The 12,962-nt window shown below is 35.5% G+C and overlaps 1 protein-coding gene across 10 annotated transcripts in view; it reads left to right on the top strand.

Moving 5' to 3' along the window:
- Window positions 1-12,962, top strand: part of ARMC8 (armadillo repeat containing 8) — a 102,507-nt gene that overhangs the window by 54,859 nt on the left and 34,686 nt on the right. For all 10 annotated transcript variants that reach the window (XR_003679641.2, XM_055087437.1, XM_055087487.1 and 7 more), the window contains one exon: window positions 2,771-2,866. Coding sequence is in view for 9 of the 10 variants with exons in the window: in XM_055087437.1 (XP_054943412.1) it covers window positions 2,771-2,866 (96 nt within the window). In the remaining variant the exon portion in view is untranslated. The remainder of the gene's footprint in view (window positions 1-2,770; window positions 2,867-12,962) is intronic.

Genomic DNA, 12,962 nt, shown 5'->3' with positions numbered 1-12,962 from the left:
TATATCAACATCATCTAATGCTATTGAAAGTCCCAGAATCAGCTTTGTCACTATATTCTCATTCTTTAGGACAAAGGTAATCTTTTGTTCCAGGCGACTGAGTGGCTTTATTTTACTCTCCGCCACTGTCTTTTTCTTTTGCTACCTTTTCTTCTAATTTTTGCCATCTCTTCTTTCTTTTCTGCAGTTTCATACTGTGCTTTGGGCCTGCTAGTGACAGCTAAAGCACCATCTAACCTCTAGTTTGAGACCATCAAGGACCAAATTGTGCTAACTTTTTCTCAAACTATAAGTTCCTCAGAATAGGTAGATATTCTTTTTGGCTTTGTTTTTCTCAACGTGTTTGTCATATCCATTTCTCTGAGCATGAGAGATAAATATTCTGTTAGAGAAAGTTTATTTAAGGAGGTCATGGTATAGAGAGCATTGCCTCCTAAATAGTAACCAATACTGTTTCACAAATGTGACTGTATTTTTGATGCCACTGGTCCCAATGGTAAATTTTTTTAAACTATTCTCTTGACCTCTCCCATGCCCCTGAGTTCCAAAAAACTTACATCCGGTAGGCAACTGTTCATTTGGCATTTAACACTGAAAATAAAACAAACTATTAAGGGTATAACTTTTCTCTGTCCCAGAAAGGGCCTAAAATAACTTCCATTGATATTTGTATTAATGTACACTGCCCTTTATGTATTTAAGTTATGTGCCTGCTCTTCCTTCAGTAGTATTGTTTTTCTAGTAGAAGTGATAGGTTATATTGAAGCAGCTGCCTTGTCTGTTTTCCCTCTGGCTACTTGCTCACTGACACAGTAACTCAGAGTACAAAGACATATGAGTAAGTCCTAACTACAGCCTCATGAACACCCTTAGCTGACCATCGCAGCAAGGCAAATAGAACACTTTGATGGGCATGCGAGTGAGGAAACATAGTTACAAGAACGTCTAACTTACACATGTGCAAAACATTTATCTAGTATATAGAAGATTATCCCTTTTCTTAGGGTTTTTCCATTTTATTTCCATCACAGTAAAACTGGAATAATAATAACTTTTTAAAAAATCTCTTAAACTTGAATATTAGTTTGTTTTGTCCTCTTTATTTTTGATGATGGATTATCCAGTGGTTTCTGACATACAAGTATAGGTACTAGACCCATAAGAGAGACTTTTTTACATGTTAATAAATGTGTGATTTTCATGGTATTTTAGTCCAAGTCAGTATTCTAATAAATGTTATGACTGGAAAGTAGTTAAGACATAAGAATAGATATTTTAGAACTTACACATCAAAATGAGTGTCGTATATTGGGAGGTTCCTCCCATAAACCATCAGTACCTGCTTTGATCAAAATATTTGGGGAGCTACTCTTAATAATTGCCTTCAGAACCACCCCAACTGAGTTTTAGTTTTTTATTGTGGAGTTTTTGTTGTTGTTGTTACTCTAAATGATGTATCCCAGTTGGATTTCCCCCTCTTCACACACCAGTGACAGTTAACTTAAAACTCTCTTAGTCAATGAAAATATGTTATTATTGTCAGGGTTTTCTTGCTAGTGTGCCATTCAGTTCTTTAGGAATGTTCAAAAGAGGGTCTCAGAATATTATGAACAATACCTACATCTTTGCATAAGGGTGAACCTTTCCAAGGCAACTCATTTGGAAAAAGTTGTAATCATTTGGATAAGTTATATCTCTTAGTTATAAAATTATTTACTTTACTGATATGCCTTATATATTTACTGGTTCATATTTAGTCACTGAAAGTGTCCTGAGAACATGCTTCTCTTATTTTTATGGTAGTTTGGTGATAAATCAGGTATATGGAAGAATTGATAACTGAGAAAGCCAGTTATGCATATGAAAAGATAGCATTAATTGTTTCATACCAGTAAGTAATTTTAGTAAATTTATCCCAAAAAAGCCCCCTGAACATAATTCTCAGATAGCTGTAATAGACAGGTAGTAATGATTACCATGGTCTTTTGTTTATTAAGCATTTTTACAGAGGTTTTCCTGCTTCTAAAAGCTTTTTAAATGCTGAAATTTGGTTAGCACTATTAATGTTTGGGAAAACCTTCTAAAGATACTGTTGCAGCAGCACTCAAGTTATCAGCTGTATTCCGGGGTTAGAAAGGCCTGAATGTGCCATTTTTTTTGTTTTTTGTTTTAATTAAATTAATTAATTAATTAATTAGTTGCAGCATGTAGGATCTAGTGCCCTGACCAAGGATCGAACCCAGGCCCCCTGCATTGGGAGTGTGGAGTCTTAGCCGCTGGACTTAGCCACCAGGGAAGCTCTTGTGCCATGTTTTTGAGAGCATTTCAGAGAGTTGGTGGGAAATTCCCTGGTGGTCCAGGGACTCTGCGCTTCCGCTGCAGGGGACACGGGGTCGATCCCTGATTGGGAAGCTAAGATCTCGTGTGCCACGTGGCACAGCCAAAAAAGAAAAAGAGCTGGTGCAAGCAAGCACCAGTGCCACTAAAGCTACCATCTAGAAACACTGAATTTTTAAGGCTCAAAGGTTCACAAAGGTTTTTCATATACCAGTGTCACATTTTAGACAGAAGCAGACTGCAAGAATTCCAGGTCATGTTGACACAGACACAGCAAGGTCTCAGTCATATGTGAGCAGAAACCCAAAATAACCAGCACCGATACGTTAATAGTTGTTAAAACATATTTTTTCTTCAACTCTACTTTATTAGTTTTATTGAAAAATTTAATTTGTGGACTGGGTTGGAACATATCTTTTTTTCCCTCCCGTAGCTTGATCATGACTTAAAGCATGCTCACGAACTTCGCCAGGCTGCATTCAAGCTCTATGCCTCTCTCGGAGCAAACGATGAAGACATCCGGAAGAAGGTGAGTCTGGGAGAGGGGCGTCCCCCAGTCCTGACAGCCAGCAGGCAGGGAGTGACGTCAACCTGAAAGTCGTGGTGAAGAGCACTAACAGTGACTGTTTGAATATAATAAAACAGAGTGACTAAAGGCATAATTGAAGAATGAATGGGACCCGGATTTGGGGGGTTGTTTGTTTGTTTTTAGAACATAGAGTGGCATGGCCGTGCTGGAATGACAAATAACTGGCGTGCTTTTTTGTGTCATTAATATGGATTATTGTGTTGCACATTTTTGCATGTGTTCTGATAAAAATCAATTCTAGCACTGTGAAGCTTCAGACACCTTGAAAGACCTAACACTAGAATTGTAAATGTTATTTATGGAAATACTTTCCAATGCCATTGAGAAATTCAAATCTCTATTGTATATTGTTCTTTGATATGTGGCTTAGTTATGTTTTGATTTTTTTTTGCTACTGTGCAAGTTCGATGTGAATAAAATCTTTGTGGAATAATGATTTTATGTTTAGTGAGTGGTCATCTGAATTTTCCAGCTCCCAAAAAATGTGTCACTGCTATAGCACCTTATGTTATTACAGCCTAGTCCAACACTGAGCTCATGTTCTTTATGAGAATAGTTCTAAGCAGGGAGTAAAGTATTGTGGTAAGCTCTGATCTGGCTCCCTCCACAAACCAAAAGCCTGGAGCTTACTACTCAAAAAAAAACCGTATAATCTAATAAATTGCAAACAAGGCATTTAGGAACACCAGTAAATTAATTCATATGTTCTGTCTTGATGAGCCATAGCAGAGAGAGCAAATTGTGCATTATTTACTGAATGTGGCAGTTTACTAAATCTCCCCATCTTGCATTGGTATTTTAAGGAGCCCTGTGAGAGAAATCACAAAGTATTGTGATTTAACATGATTTAGAGAAGTACTTTGGGCTTGTAGAAAGAGAAGTATGGAATTAACTGTAGGTTTATTGAAATAAACTGTACCATTCTTGGAGAAAATTGAAATTAATAGCAGTAAGATCAGTAAGATTAGATATGTAAGTAGCTTTGCTTTAAAATCAGTGCAGAAAACACAACTAAGCTGAATGTTTTCCATGTACCTCAATTTAGTTCAGTTAACAAGATGTTTTTGACTTGAAGTGTTCTAGTAAATATCTGTGAAAATTCTTTTTGACACCTCTAAGCTTTCATTTGTAAACTGTTACTTCAAGGCAAACATACTAGTGATATGATTTTCCCTATGTCTAATCATGATTTATGAATGTTGTTCATATGTTTCATTCAGTTTAGGTACATGGTGTATTGCAAGGGAAGAGGCTTTTATGGCAATTCATATAGATAAAACATTTTTTTTAAATTGACATGGACTGTATAACTTAAACCATCCCCAAACAAATCATTATGTATTTATTAGGGCCCAATGGAAAGAGGAGAGGTGTTTTACCCAGTCTTTTAGCTGAAGAAGGCCATGCCATGGACTGAAAGGGAGATAGATAGATGGACCATAATGGGGGGAAATAGGATGTCCATTTGTACTTCTTTGTACTTTTTTGTTAATAAACTATTGTTTTGGAATTAATGACTTTAATTTGTGATATCGTGTTCTAGAAATATAACGTAACAGTCTGATGATCAGTAGTCTATTAAAACTTGTATTTATAATGTGTATAATTTCCTGGTAAGGCTAATCCCGATAATTTCTGTAGAAAGATAACAAATAAAGAATAAGTTATAATTATTATAGTTTTTTGTGTGTGCTGAAGAAAAGATACTATAGTATGCCTATGTAATGGGGATTATGTAGAGTTTTTAGGAACATATTTAATTTCTGGGAGATCAAGTAAATAATTTATATTTCATAGCAACTACTGAAGAGAGAAATTGTAAATTGGAAAATATAAAGTAATTTTGTGATAAAATCTGCATGAAAATGGTTCTTAGGAGTGGAGAATTTTTATTTTCAGTGTATAAAAATGATAAATGTTAACTCTTCCTTTGAATGCGTTTATTTCTATTCTATTTTTGTTGAAATAATTATTTGGATAGATTTTTGTTTACTTTCTCCATGAAATATTTATTTACCTTTTACACTTCTGCCTTAACTTTGATTGTATTTCTTTTTTTGGTGTAGATTCTTGAAGTGCAATGTTTATTATTGTTTTATTTTTTAATGCAATTCTTATACTTGCCAAGATGGAATTTCAGTTTACTGAGTTGATGAGTGGGCAATCTCTGAAAGAAATTTCAAAGACTATAGACCTATTTCCACCCCATCCCTCACCCCACCCCACGGCCAAACAAAAAGACTTATTTATTCCAGGATAAAAGTATGAAATGTTCAGTTGGTCTGCCCTTTAAATTGAAAATGGTAATAATGTAATTCAGTAAATATATGAAGTAACATATATCCCATTGCCCTATTATGACCAGTTAAGGGAATGAGGCAGAATGAATAGAAAACTGAAGCAAAGCGATAGAGACAGTGAGAGTTATACACAGCAGTAGAGGAGAAAGATACAAGCCTCCTCTCTTCGTGGAATTATGGCTCTATCTTATTGCTTGTAAAGACTGCAAAAGGCCTGCTGTGATTTCATTTCTTAATAGCTTCTCTCTGGGCCACACAAAATTAAGCTGAAGACTGAATATGACCTGTAGGTCAGAGATTTACCACTCCTGCTTTGAAGCAGTGTTAGTGTGTTCTCATTAAAAGAAACCACCTGTATAACAAACAGTCCCTGGAACCTAATAAGCACTCAATAAATATTGTTGTGTGGATACAGAGAGATAAATACAGAAATGAAAATGCAGAAATCATACACAGAGTGATATTTCCTTTAATACACCAGGATCTTTCTGTATCCTGTGCAGAGCAAAGTTGGTATCCTAATTCCTAGCTTGGCATTCTTTATCACTCTGTGGCACATCTACAAATTTCCAGATTTCCTGTGGTGTCCTGTCAGTGAAAGGGTGGAAAGAGTCCTGCGGTGAAAGTGGAAAACATTACCATTGGCTGTGACATGAAAAGGGAGAAGAAGTCCAAGAAAAGATGAAGGACCACTCACCTTGACAACAGATGTGGCCTGGCCATATTAAACTTAGAATAATTCAAGGATTTTGGTTAGGGAAAGCAAGGGCAGAGCAGGAGTTAAGAGCTCGGTGAAAGAAGGGTCCAGAGCACATTAGCAGTAACTGCACCGACAGCAATGCCAGGTAAAAATTAGCTGTAATCTCTGCCGCAGGGAAAGTCTATAGTTTCTAATAGTAGTCTTTACCACATAGTAATGCTGACTAAGAAGCATAAGTTCAGTTAATGGGACAGTAACAAAGAAGTTAAGACAACTAACAAATTATTTTAAGTATTGGCATCTCAATCAAAACCCCAGTCAGTTGGCTAAGTCATGCAGAGGCAGCAGTGGCAAATTACAGCAGTCCTATAATTGTGAGGCCCATTGTTTTATAACAAAGAATTGCTTTTTTGAAGACCATCACTTGATTGGTACCTGTTGATCGTCAGTTAGGTTGGAAATTTAAAAGAATGGTCTCTCTTTTACTTTCTTCAAGGAGCTTGTAGAATTTATCAGAAATAGCTAGGAAGTGTAAATTGAGGAAAATTAGAAATTTTAAATATAAATTAAAATTCAAGGAAATTAATAAACTTAACAGGACGTTATTTTTATTTTTGATAAAAATAAAACATGTTACAAATGTAAATGTAGTACTTATTGTAGCCTTTGCTCCTTTGAGATATCTGACTAATGGAGCTTTTCAGAAAGCTTTCCTCTTGGATTTTGAATACTTACATTTTAGCTAGAGATCCCTTTTGAGGAACTAGAATGTGAGCTCCATGAGGGCAGGGATTTTTTATATTTTGTTCCTCACTGTATTCCCAGCATCTACAATACTATGGGGTGCGTAGTTGGCACTTACCAATATTTAAAGAATGAATGGATGAATGGAAAAAATGAATGGACAAATGAATATTTGAACTATATTGCAAAATTGCATTGTTAAGCACCATTAATTGTGTTATATATGGGCCTCTCTGCATTAAGAACTTTCATAACTTTGCTAGCAATTTTATGGGTATGTGAATTAAAATAGAGGAAACCTACATTTGATCACATAGGCAAGGGGTTTCACTATACTAGCATAGAGAAAATGTAGGAAATTCCCATTTTCAAGAGGCAGACAATACCAAGGGCCTGTCTTCTACTTCTTTGATGTAGGTCAAAGAGAACATGTTTTATGGTATGGTACTTGTTTAATTTTGAAATAATTTTTACCATTATTTCTTAGTTTTTTTCCTTTTTAAATGTATGATTTTTAAAAATTTATAGCATTCACACGTGTGAATCTGGACCAGTTTTTTTCCCCTAAGGATAAAAGTATAATTTGGTTTATAGAAGTAAGGCCGACTGTCAGGAATCAACCTACTCTATAAAGTGATATACACCTGTATAAAATATTCTCAATGAATGTCAGATTTTTATGAAAATCATAATTAGTGAAGGTCAGTAATTTAATTCAATTCTGCATAGATTGATTGAACTGCCTGCATTGTATAAACAATGTCAGATGGGTGGAGCGAGGGGGAAAACAGTAAGGTGAGATAAAGAGGAATAAAGACACAGCCTTAATACTCAGCATTTATAATAAAACCTCAGTAAGTCTGAGGAAAGTAAGGAATGGCCAGTAAGAATTTGCTAGGGGCTCAAAGAATTATTTGGAACCAATTAAAATGGACATGGTGATATCAATGGAGCAGTCCTTGAATCAACTTGGGAATTAATATTTTAATGTTTTCTAAATGCCTTTTATTTCTTCAAGAATTGATAACATAAGATCTTAAAGTTTTACTCCCTGGCGAGGGCAGGGGGGCGCCTGTGGAACAGTCAAAGTGGTTTGTATATGATGTATGTGAAGAAGGTAGCAAAGCGTGAGATGTTTTTTTCTTTTTAAACTGAACAATTTTTTTTTCCTGGACAGTTTTTTTGAGAAGTACAGGGAGAAAAAAATAAGGAAAGGAAAACAAAGAATGAGAATTTTTCTACTCTTTTTCCTAGCAAAGGAAGTTATAGCTACAGGGACATTGTGAGGATGGGCTCTGATGTATTTAAAATGTTTAGCATGGTGCCTGTAGGTGCTCGGTAAATCGAAGCATTTATTAGACTATCTTAAATAACTTCATTGGAAGATTAAAAATAAATATATATTTTTAAGTACTGGGAGAAAAGCTGAGCAGTGTTGGGGCATAAATAAAGGAGGTTTACAGTGAAAACAGTGATTTTTATGCTATAAATTTCCAAGACTACTAGTTATTCCTTCTAGTAAAAAGAATATTTATACTTCAGAAGCATCAGCTCTTTTTTTTAGTTTATCTCTTATTAAAATGACAAGATGTCTTCTTACTCTTATAATTATATTTTTAAATATATTTAAAATACTTGTTTTCAAAACTCTTTGTTGCTATAGCATACCCTCTGAAGCACTAAATATAATATTGCTTTTCTTGGAGTTAAATAGAATATACAATATAAATCAATAATTTGTTAGTATCATAAGTAGTAGATGTCTTGAGAAAAGTAAGGAGGCCAAATTCTGTCTAACGTTGTTTATCTAAGTATTACTTATTACTGTCGGTGGTTGCCATATATGTAATTTCTCCAAAGGGTCATCATTCATATGAAACCATATCTCAAATACATGTGTTCAAATTTTGAACAAATGTAAATCTCCTGTGTTTTAGAAGTTACACGATTTTAAAGTATATTTGTAAATTTAGGTCAGTTTTTCTTAATATCTTTCTGCTATCTCAAAAACTTGATAAGCACTTCACTTTGAACATTTTAATCATTTGTTATTGCTTGATTTTATTACTAGTTGGTCTTCTGTGTAACAGTATAATTGTACCATGAATTTATATTTTAAAACATTTTGTGAAGTTCCGTAATTCTAAATGATCAATTAAAAGGTACACTGTCAAAATTCTGTATTTGTCTCTGCCGTGAAATCAGGCAGATGCAAAAAATTCTTTCTGAGCCTTAGTCTACATGTTGAAACAAATGCCTTGAACATTTTGAAGGTTTTCGACGGTACCACAGAAGTAGCACCCTTCAGGACTTGGTTCTGCTACTGAATAACAACAAATTCATTCAGAATTCAGAATTCCTTGACTTAATCTGTGGTTAAATTGTTAGTTATCGTCTGAAAGCTAATCTACCAAAGAATTTTAAATGAACTCTGCAACACTGATTCATGATGGTAAGTATTTTTAAAGAGTTCACCATGACAGGACCAGGTTTTGCCACTTGCCCACAGTATTGAGACCCTTGGCCTTCAGCATACTGAAAGAAGCAAACCTGGGAGTGATAATGCTATATACAGAATAGAGGTATTTATAAAATCAAGTAATGAACTTACATTTCAGAGTTTCATTAAGTGGAGACATAAAATTGAGTGTTTTACTGTTATTTGTGGTATTGTAGTTGCATAAATCATTGAATTATACTTCTTGTTTTTTTTTTTAAATAGGAAGTACAGATTGATTGTTCCATTAGTTATTTACAGTCTAAGACAGGTGATTATAAACCAAGAAATGGGCTAAAATATGGTGTATATTAGATCTGTAGAACTAAAATTAGTGACTTAGTTGGATTTTCAAGAATTTTCTATCTGGAAATGAATGAAATGTTTGGGATGATAAAATTTGTGGAGTAGTAGACCTTGAGAAGATTGAGTTTGTGATGAAGAACCAGAACCAGTGCTACACTCTTTCCTGTGATTAAAATGCTAGCACAGGAGTCAGCAAACTATATCCTGTGGGTACTTATTACCTATGTAATTATCCTGTAGCGTGTGAGCTAAAAATGGTTTTTGCATTTTTAAATGGTTGGAGGAAGAAAACTGAAAGAAGAAGAATATTTCCTGACATATGAAAAGTAAATTAAATTCAAATTTGTGTCCATAAAGTTTTTCTCTCTTTATCTTTTTTCAGCTTTATTGAGATATAATTGACAAAATGTCTATCAAGTTTTATTGGAATATAGCCATGTTGATTTGTTTATGTGTTGCCTGTGTCTGTTTTGCACTACAGTGGCAGGTTGAGATGTTGGCTGCACAATCACAAGGCCCACAAAGCCTAAAATATTTACTATCTGGCCCTTTGCAGAAAAGCTTTGCCCACCCTGTGCGAAAACTGCATAGCTTAAACAGAAACGACCATAAACCAGTTTGATGAAAAACTGCATTTCCCATTTGCCTCTTCGCACTGAACTGTAGAAAGAAATGGGACCCTACCAAAGCCCAGGATCGGGGTTGGGGCACGGAGATCAGTTGTCTGACTTCCTGAAAGAGAGGCATTATCAAGTGTTGACAGTATAACATTGTCACTGGATTCTTTCCTATATGCTGATGCCCTTGTTTGAATGATTTTGGCATGTGACAGAACCCAGACAAATTGCGTAATAACTATGACTTTTGGTTAAGGTAGGAAACCTTAGATTCTGTGTATTGATTAGCAGAGTTGCCAGAATAAGATTTTTCACCATGCCAACGAGAAAAATTAAGATCCAGTTCCCTTATTAAGCAAATATCCATTCAGCCTTTGCTATATACAAAGCCTTGTGTTAGGTGGTATGGGGGCATGTAAAAGGCATGCAATTTAGGTATTTACATCAAGAGATAATCTGTTTGGGAAGCCAAATTTAACAGAACTACCATTTATTGAGCGCTTACTGTGTGCTGGGCACTGTGCTGATAATCAGCGTTAGCACATTATCTCCCTTAAACCTTACACAACCTTGTAAGATAGCTGTTGCAGATCAGGAAACAAGTGATTTGACCAAGACCACCCAGCTAATAAGTGATAGCCCCTGCATCGTGTCCCAGTCTCTCTGACTCCAAAGCCTATGCTGTTAACCACTTCATTACTTTACTCATGTAGAATTAAATGCCATTACTAGAGCCAAATTATGATATGAAATGGCAAGAAGTGTCACTGGAGAATGTGTGATAGTCTGAAGTAGTGCTATGAATTCAGAAAACAATAGTTTGTATTAAGTGGTTGCAAAGCATCAGATTCAGAAAATGTGTCTTTTCTCTCACACAATTTTTGGTACAAAGTGGATAATGAGATGCAGTAATCATGTCCATTTATTCATCTGGCATTTATGATACACCTCCTCCTTTGTGCCCAGGAATGAAGCAGAAGGCTAGTGTGTACTTGTGGGAGCTTACAATTTAAAGCAGCTAAGGAATGAGACACTAAATTGCTGTGTAGTAATTCCAGGGCCTTGGGTATGTGTAAAAAGTCTCATCTGCATTGAAAGCCAGTTTTGCCGTGATCCACCCAAATATGATTAAAATAAGGCTGTAATTGAAGTCCATTTATTACTATAAAGAAGTTTACTTAAAAGCATTCTCACCTTTTCCTTCCAAGGTATTAAGGAATGAAAGATCTCCGTATCTGTCTTCCTTCTGCTTAATTGGAAATGTTTTTCTAAGGCCACTATCTTGACATGATTACACTGTAAATTAATGTTCTGGAAAGGAAGCATCCAGAGTTAATGATGTCATTTCAGAATTTTATTTTGTAGACAGCTTCCTTATGGAGTAGATTTAAACTTGAGGCAGCATTTTGAAATCTTCTTTTAGTAGTTACTTCTTATCAAGCTGTAAAGTTCACAACTGGAATGTAAGCTCCATAAAAGCAGTACTTGGTAGATACTGTGCTTGTATTTATTGAGTAAATTGTGTATGTCTGGGCATTAGAATTCAGCCAGCCAACCTGTAGGATAATTAAGACTACAGGTCTTACACAAAGCTGTGGCGTGCACAGCTTTGTGTAGAGTAGGGGCTGAGCGGGGCCATTGTGTTGCACAGTTCTTAGGGCAGTGCATCATTCAGATCCCTGGCAAACAGTAAGAGATGGAAGGGAAGTTTCTAGTTCTGTTGTTTGAATAGTCACTTATAATGATTTTGTTTATGTGCTAAAATAAAAGTGTAAATCAGCAGCTGTTTAGGTTCTATTCTGCCATAAAGCTAATGGTTGAACTTTAAAAATTGAACTCTTGTGTGTAGAGAAATATTTTTTTGATAGAGGAAGTGTTGATTTATTTTTAGACATTATAAGTATGTCTCACACACTGTGTTTATATTTTTGGTTTTAGGAGAAGGACAGGTCAGGCCAAGAGAGTTCTCCCACTTTTCCCTAAAGTGTAGAAGTGTTTAGAACTTTGAGTTTTTCTTCTAAGCATTTAACATAAATGAAGTTTCTCAGCTATTAAGAAGGTTAAAAGGTCCTGAGGTAGAAATTACAAAATACCACTTAAAGAGGCTTAAAAGCAAGAATGAAATATAGAAGCTTAAAAACAGGCCCACCCTAAGAACCCCCTCCTCTTTGTCTTCCACTCCTGAAGTGAAGTGATACTGCTTCCAGGCTTAGACCTGCAAGAGAGCTTAGATGTTAATTTAGTTCAGTACCTTCAAGAGAAAGGACCAAAAGGAGGCCCTGCAGATCAACTCTTATGATGTTTTGTTTTTCAATTTCTCTGGCTAAGATGTTACAGAAAAACCCAAACGAAGTTTTGGGCCAACCCAGTATTTCTCCCAACCCCCTGTCTCCCAAGATTGTGGAGTTAGAGAAGTCTGGTATGAATGTGGGTGTAAAGAGCAATAGAAGACTGAGAGAAGGGAAGAAGTGCTTTGTAAGATGTTTACTGAGACTCCAGAATATAACGTTTTGATCAGTAATCTGTCCTAAGAGAAGCTGTGATCTTTTAGGAAAAAAAAAAGAGCCCCTGGTAAAAACTACCCTTTATTTTTCAAATATTTGCCAGAGGAAAATGTCAGAAAATCTTAAATTGGAGCAGTGGCAAAGATATGACATAGGATAGACTCTGGTTGGGAAAACCTGCAGCTCTCATCCAGAGCAGATGGGGCTTATGGCCTGAGAACAGTAGAATATTAGTTCTATTTAGTTGGTATCTGCTGAAGCTAGATCCTGATTTTAGAATGGAGATCAGATTATAAGGGAATTGAATTTAAAAGTCAGTGGAACTCACTCTGGTGGTTTCTTCACAGTGTTTTCTTAACTTCATTGAC

The sequence above is a fragment of the Physeter macrocephalus genome, chromosome 1, assembly GCF_002837175.3.
Source record: "Physeter macrocephalus isolate SW-GA chromosome 1, ASM283717v5, whole genome shotgun sequence".
Classification (NCBI taxonomy): domain Eukaryota; kingdom Metazoa; phylum Chordata; class Mammalia; order Artiodactyla; family Physeteridae; genus Physeter; species Physeter macrocephalus.
The sequence above is the reverse complement of the archived record's forward strand: the minus strand, read 5'-3'. Positions and strand labels throughout refer to the sequence as shown.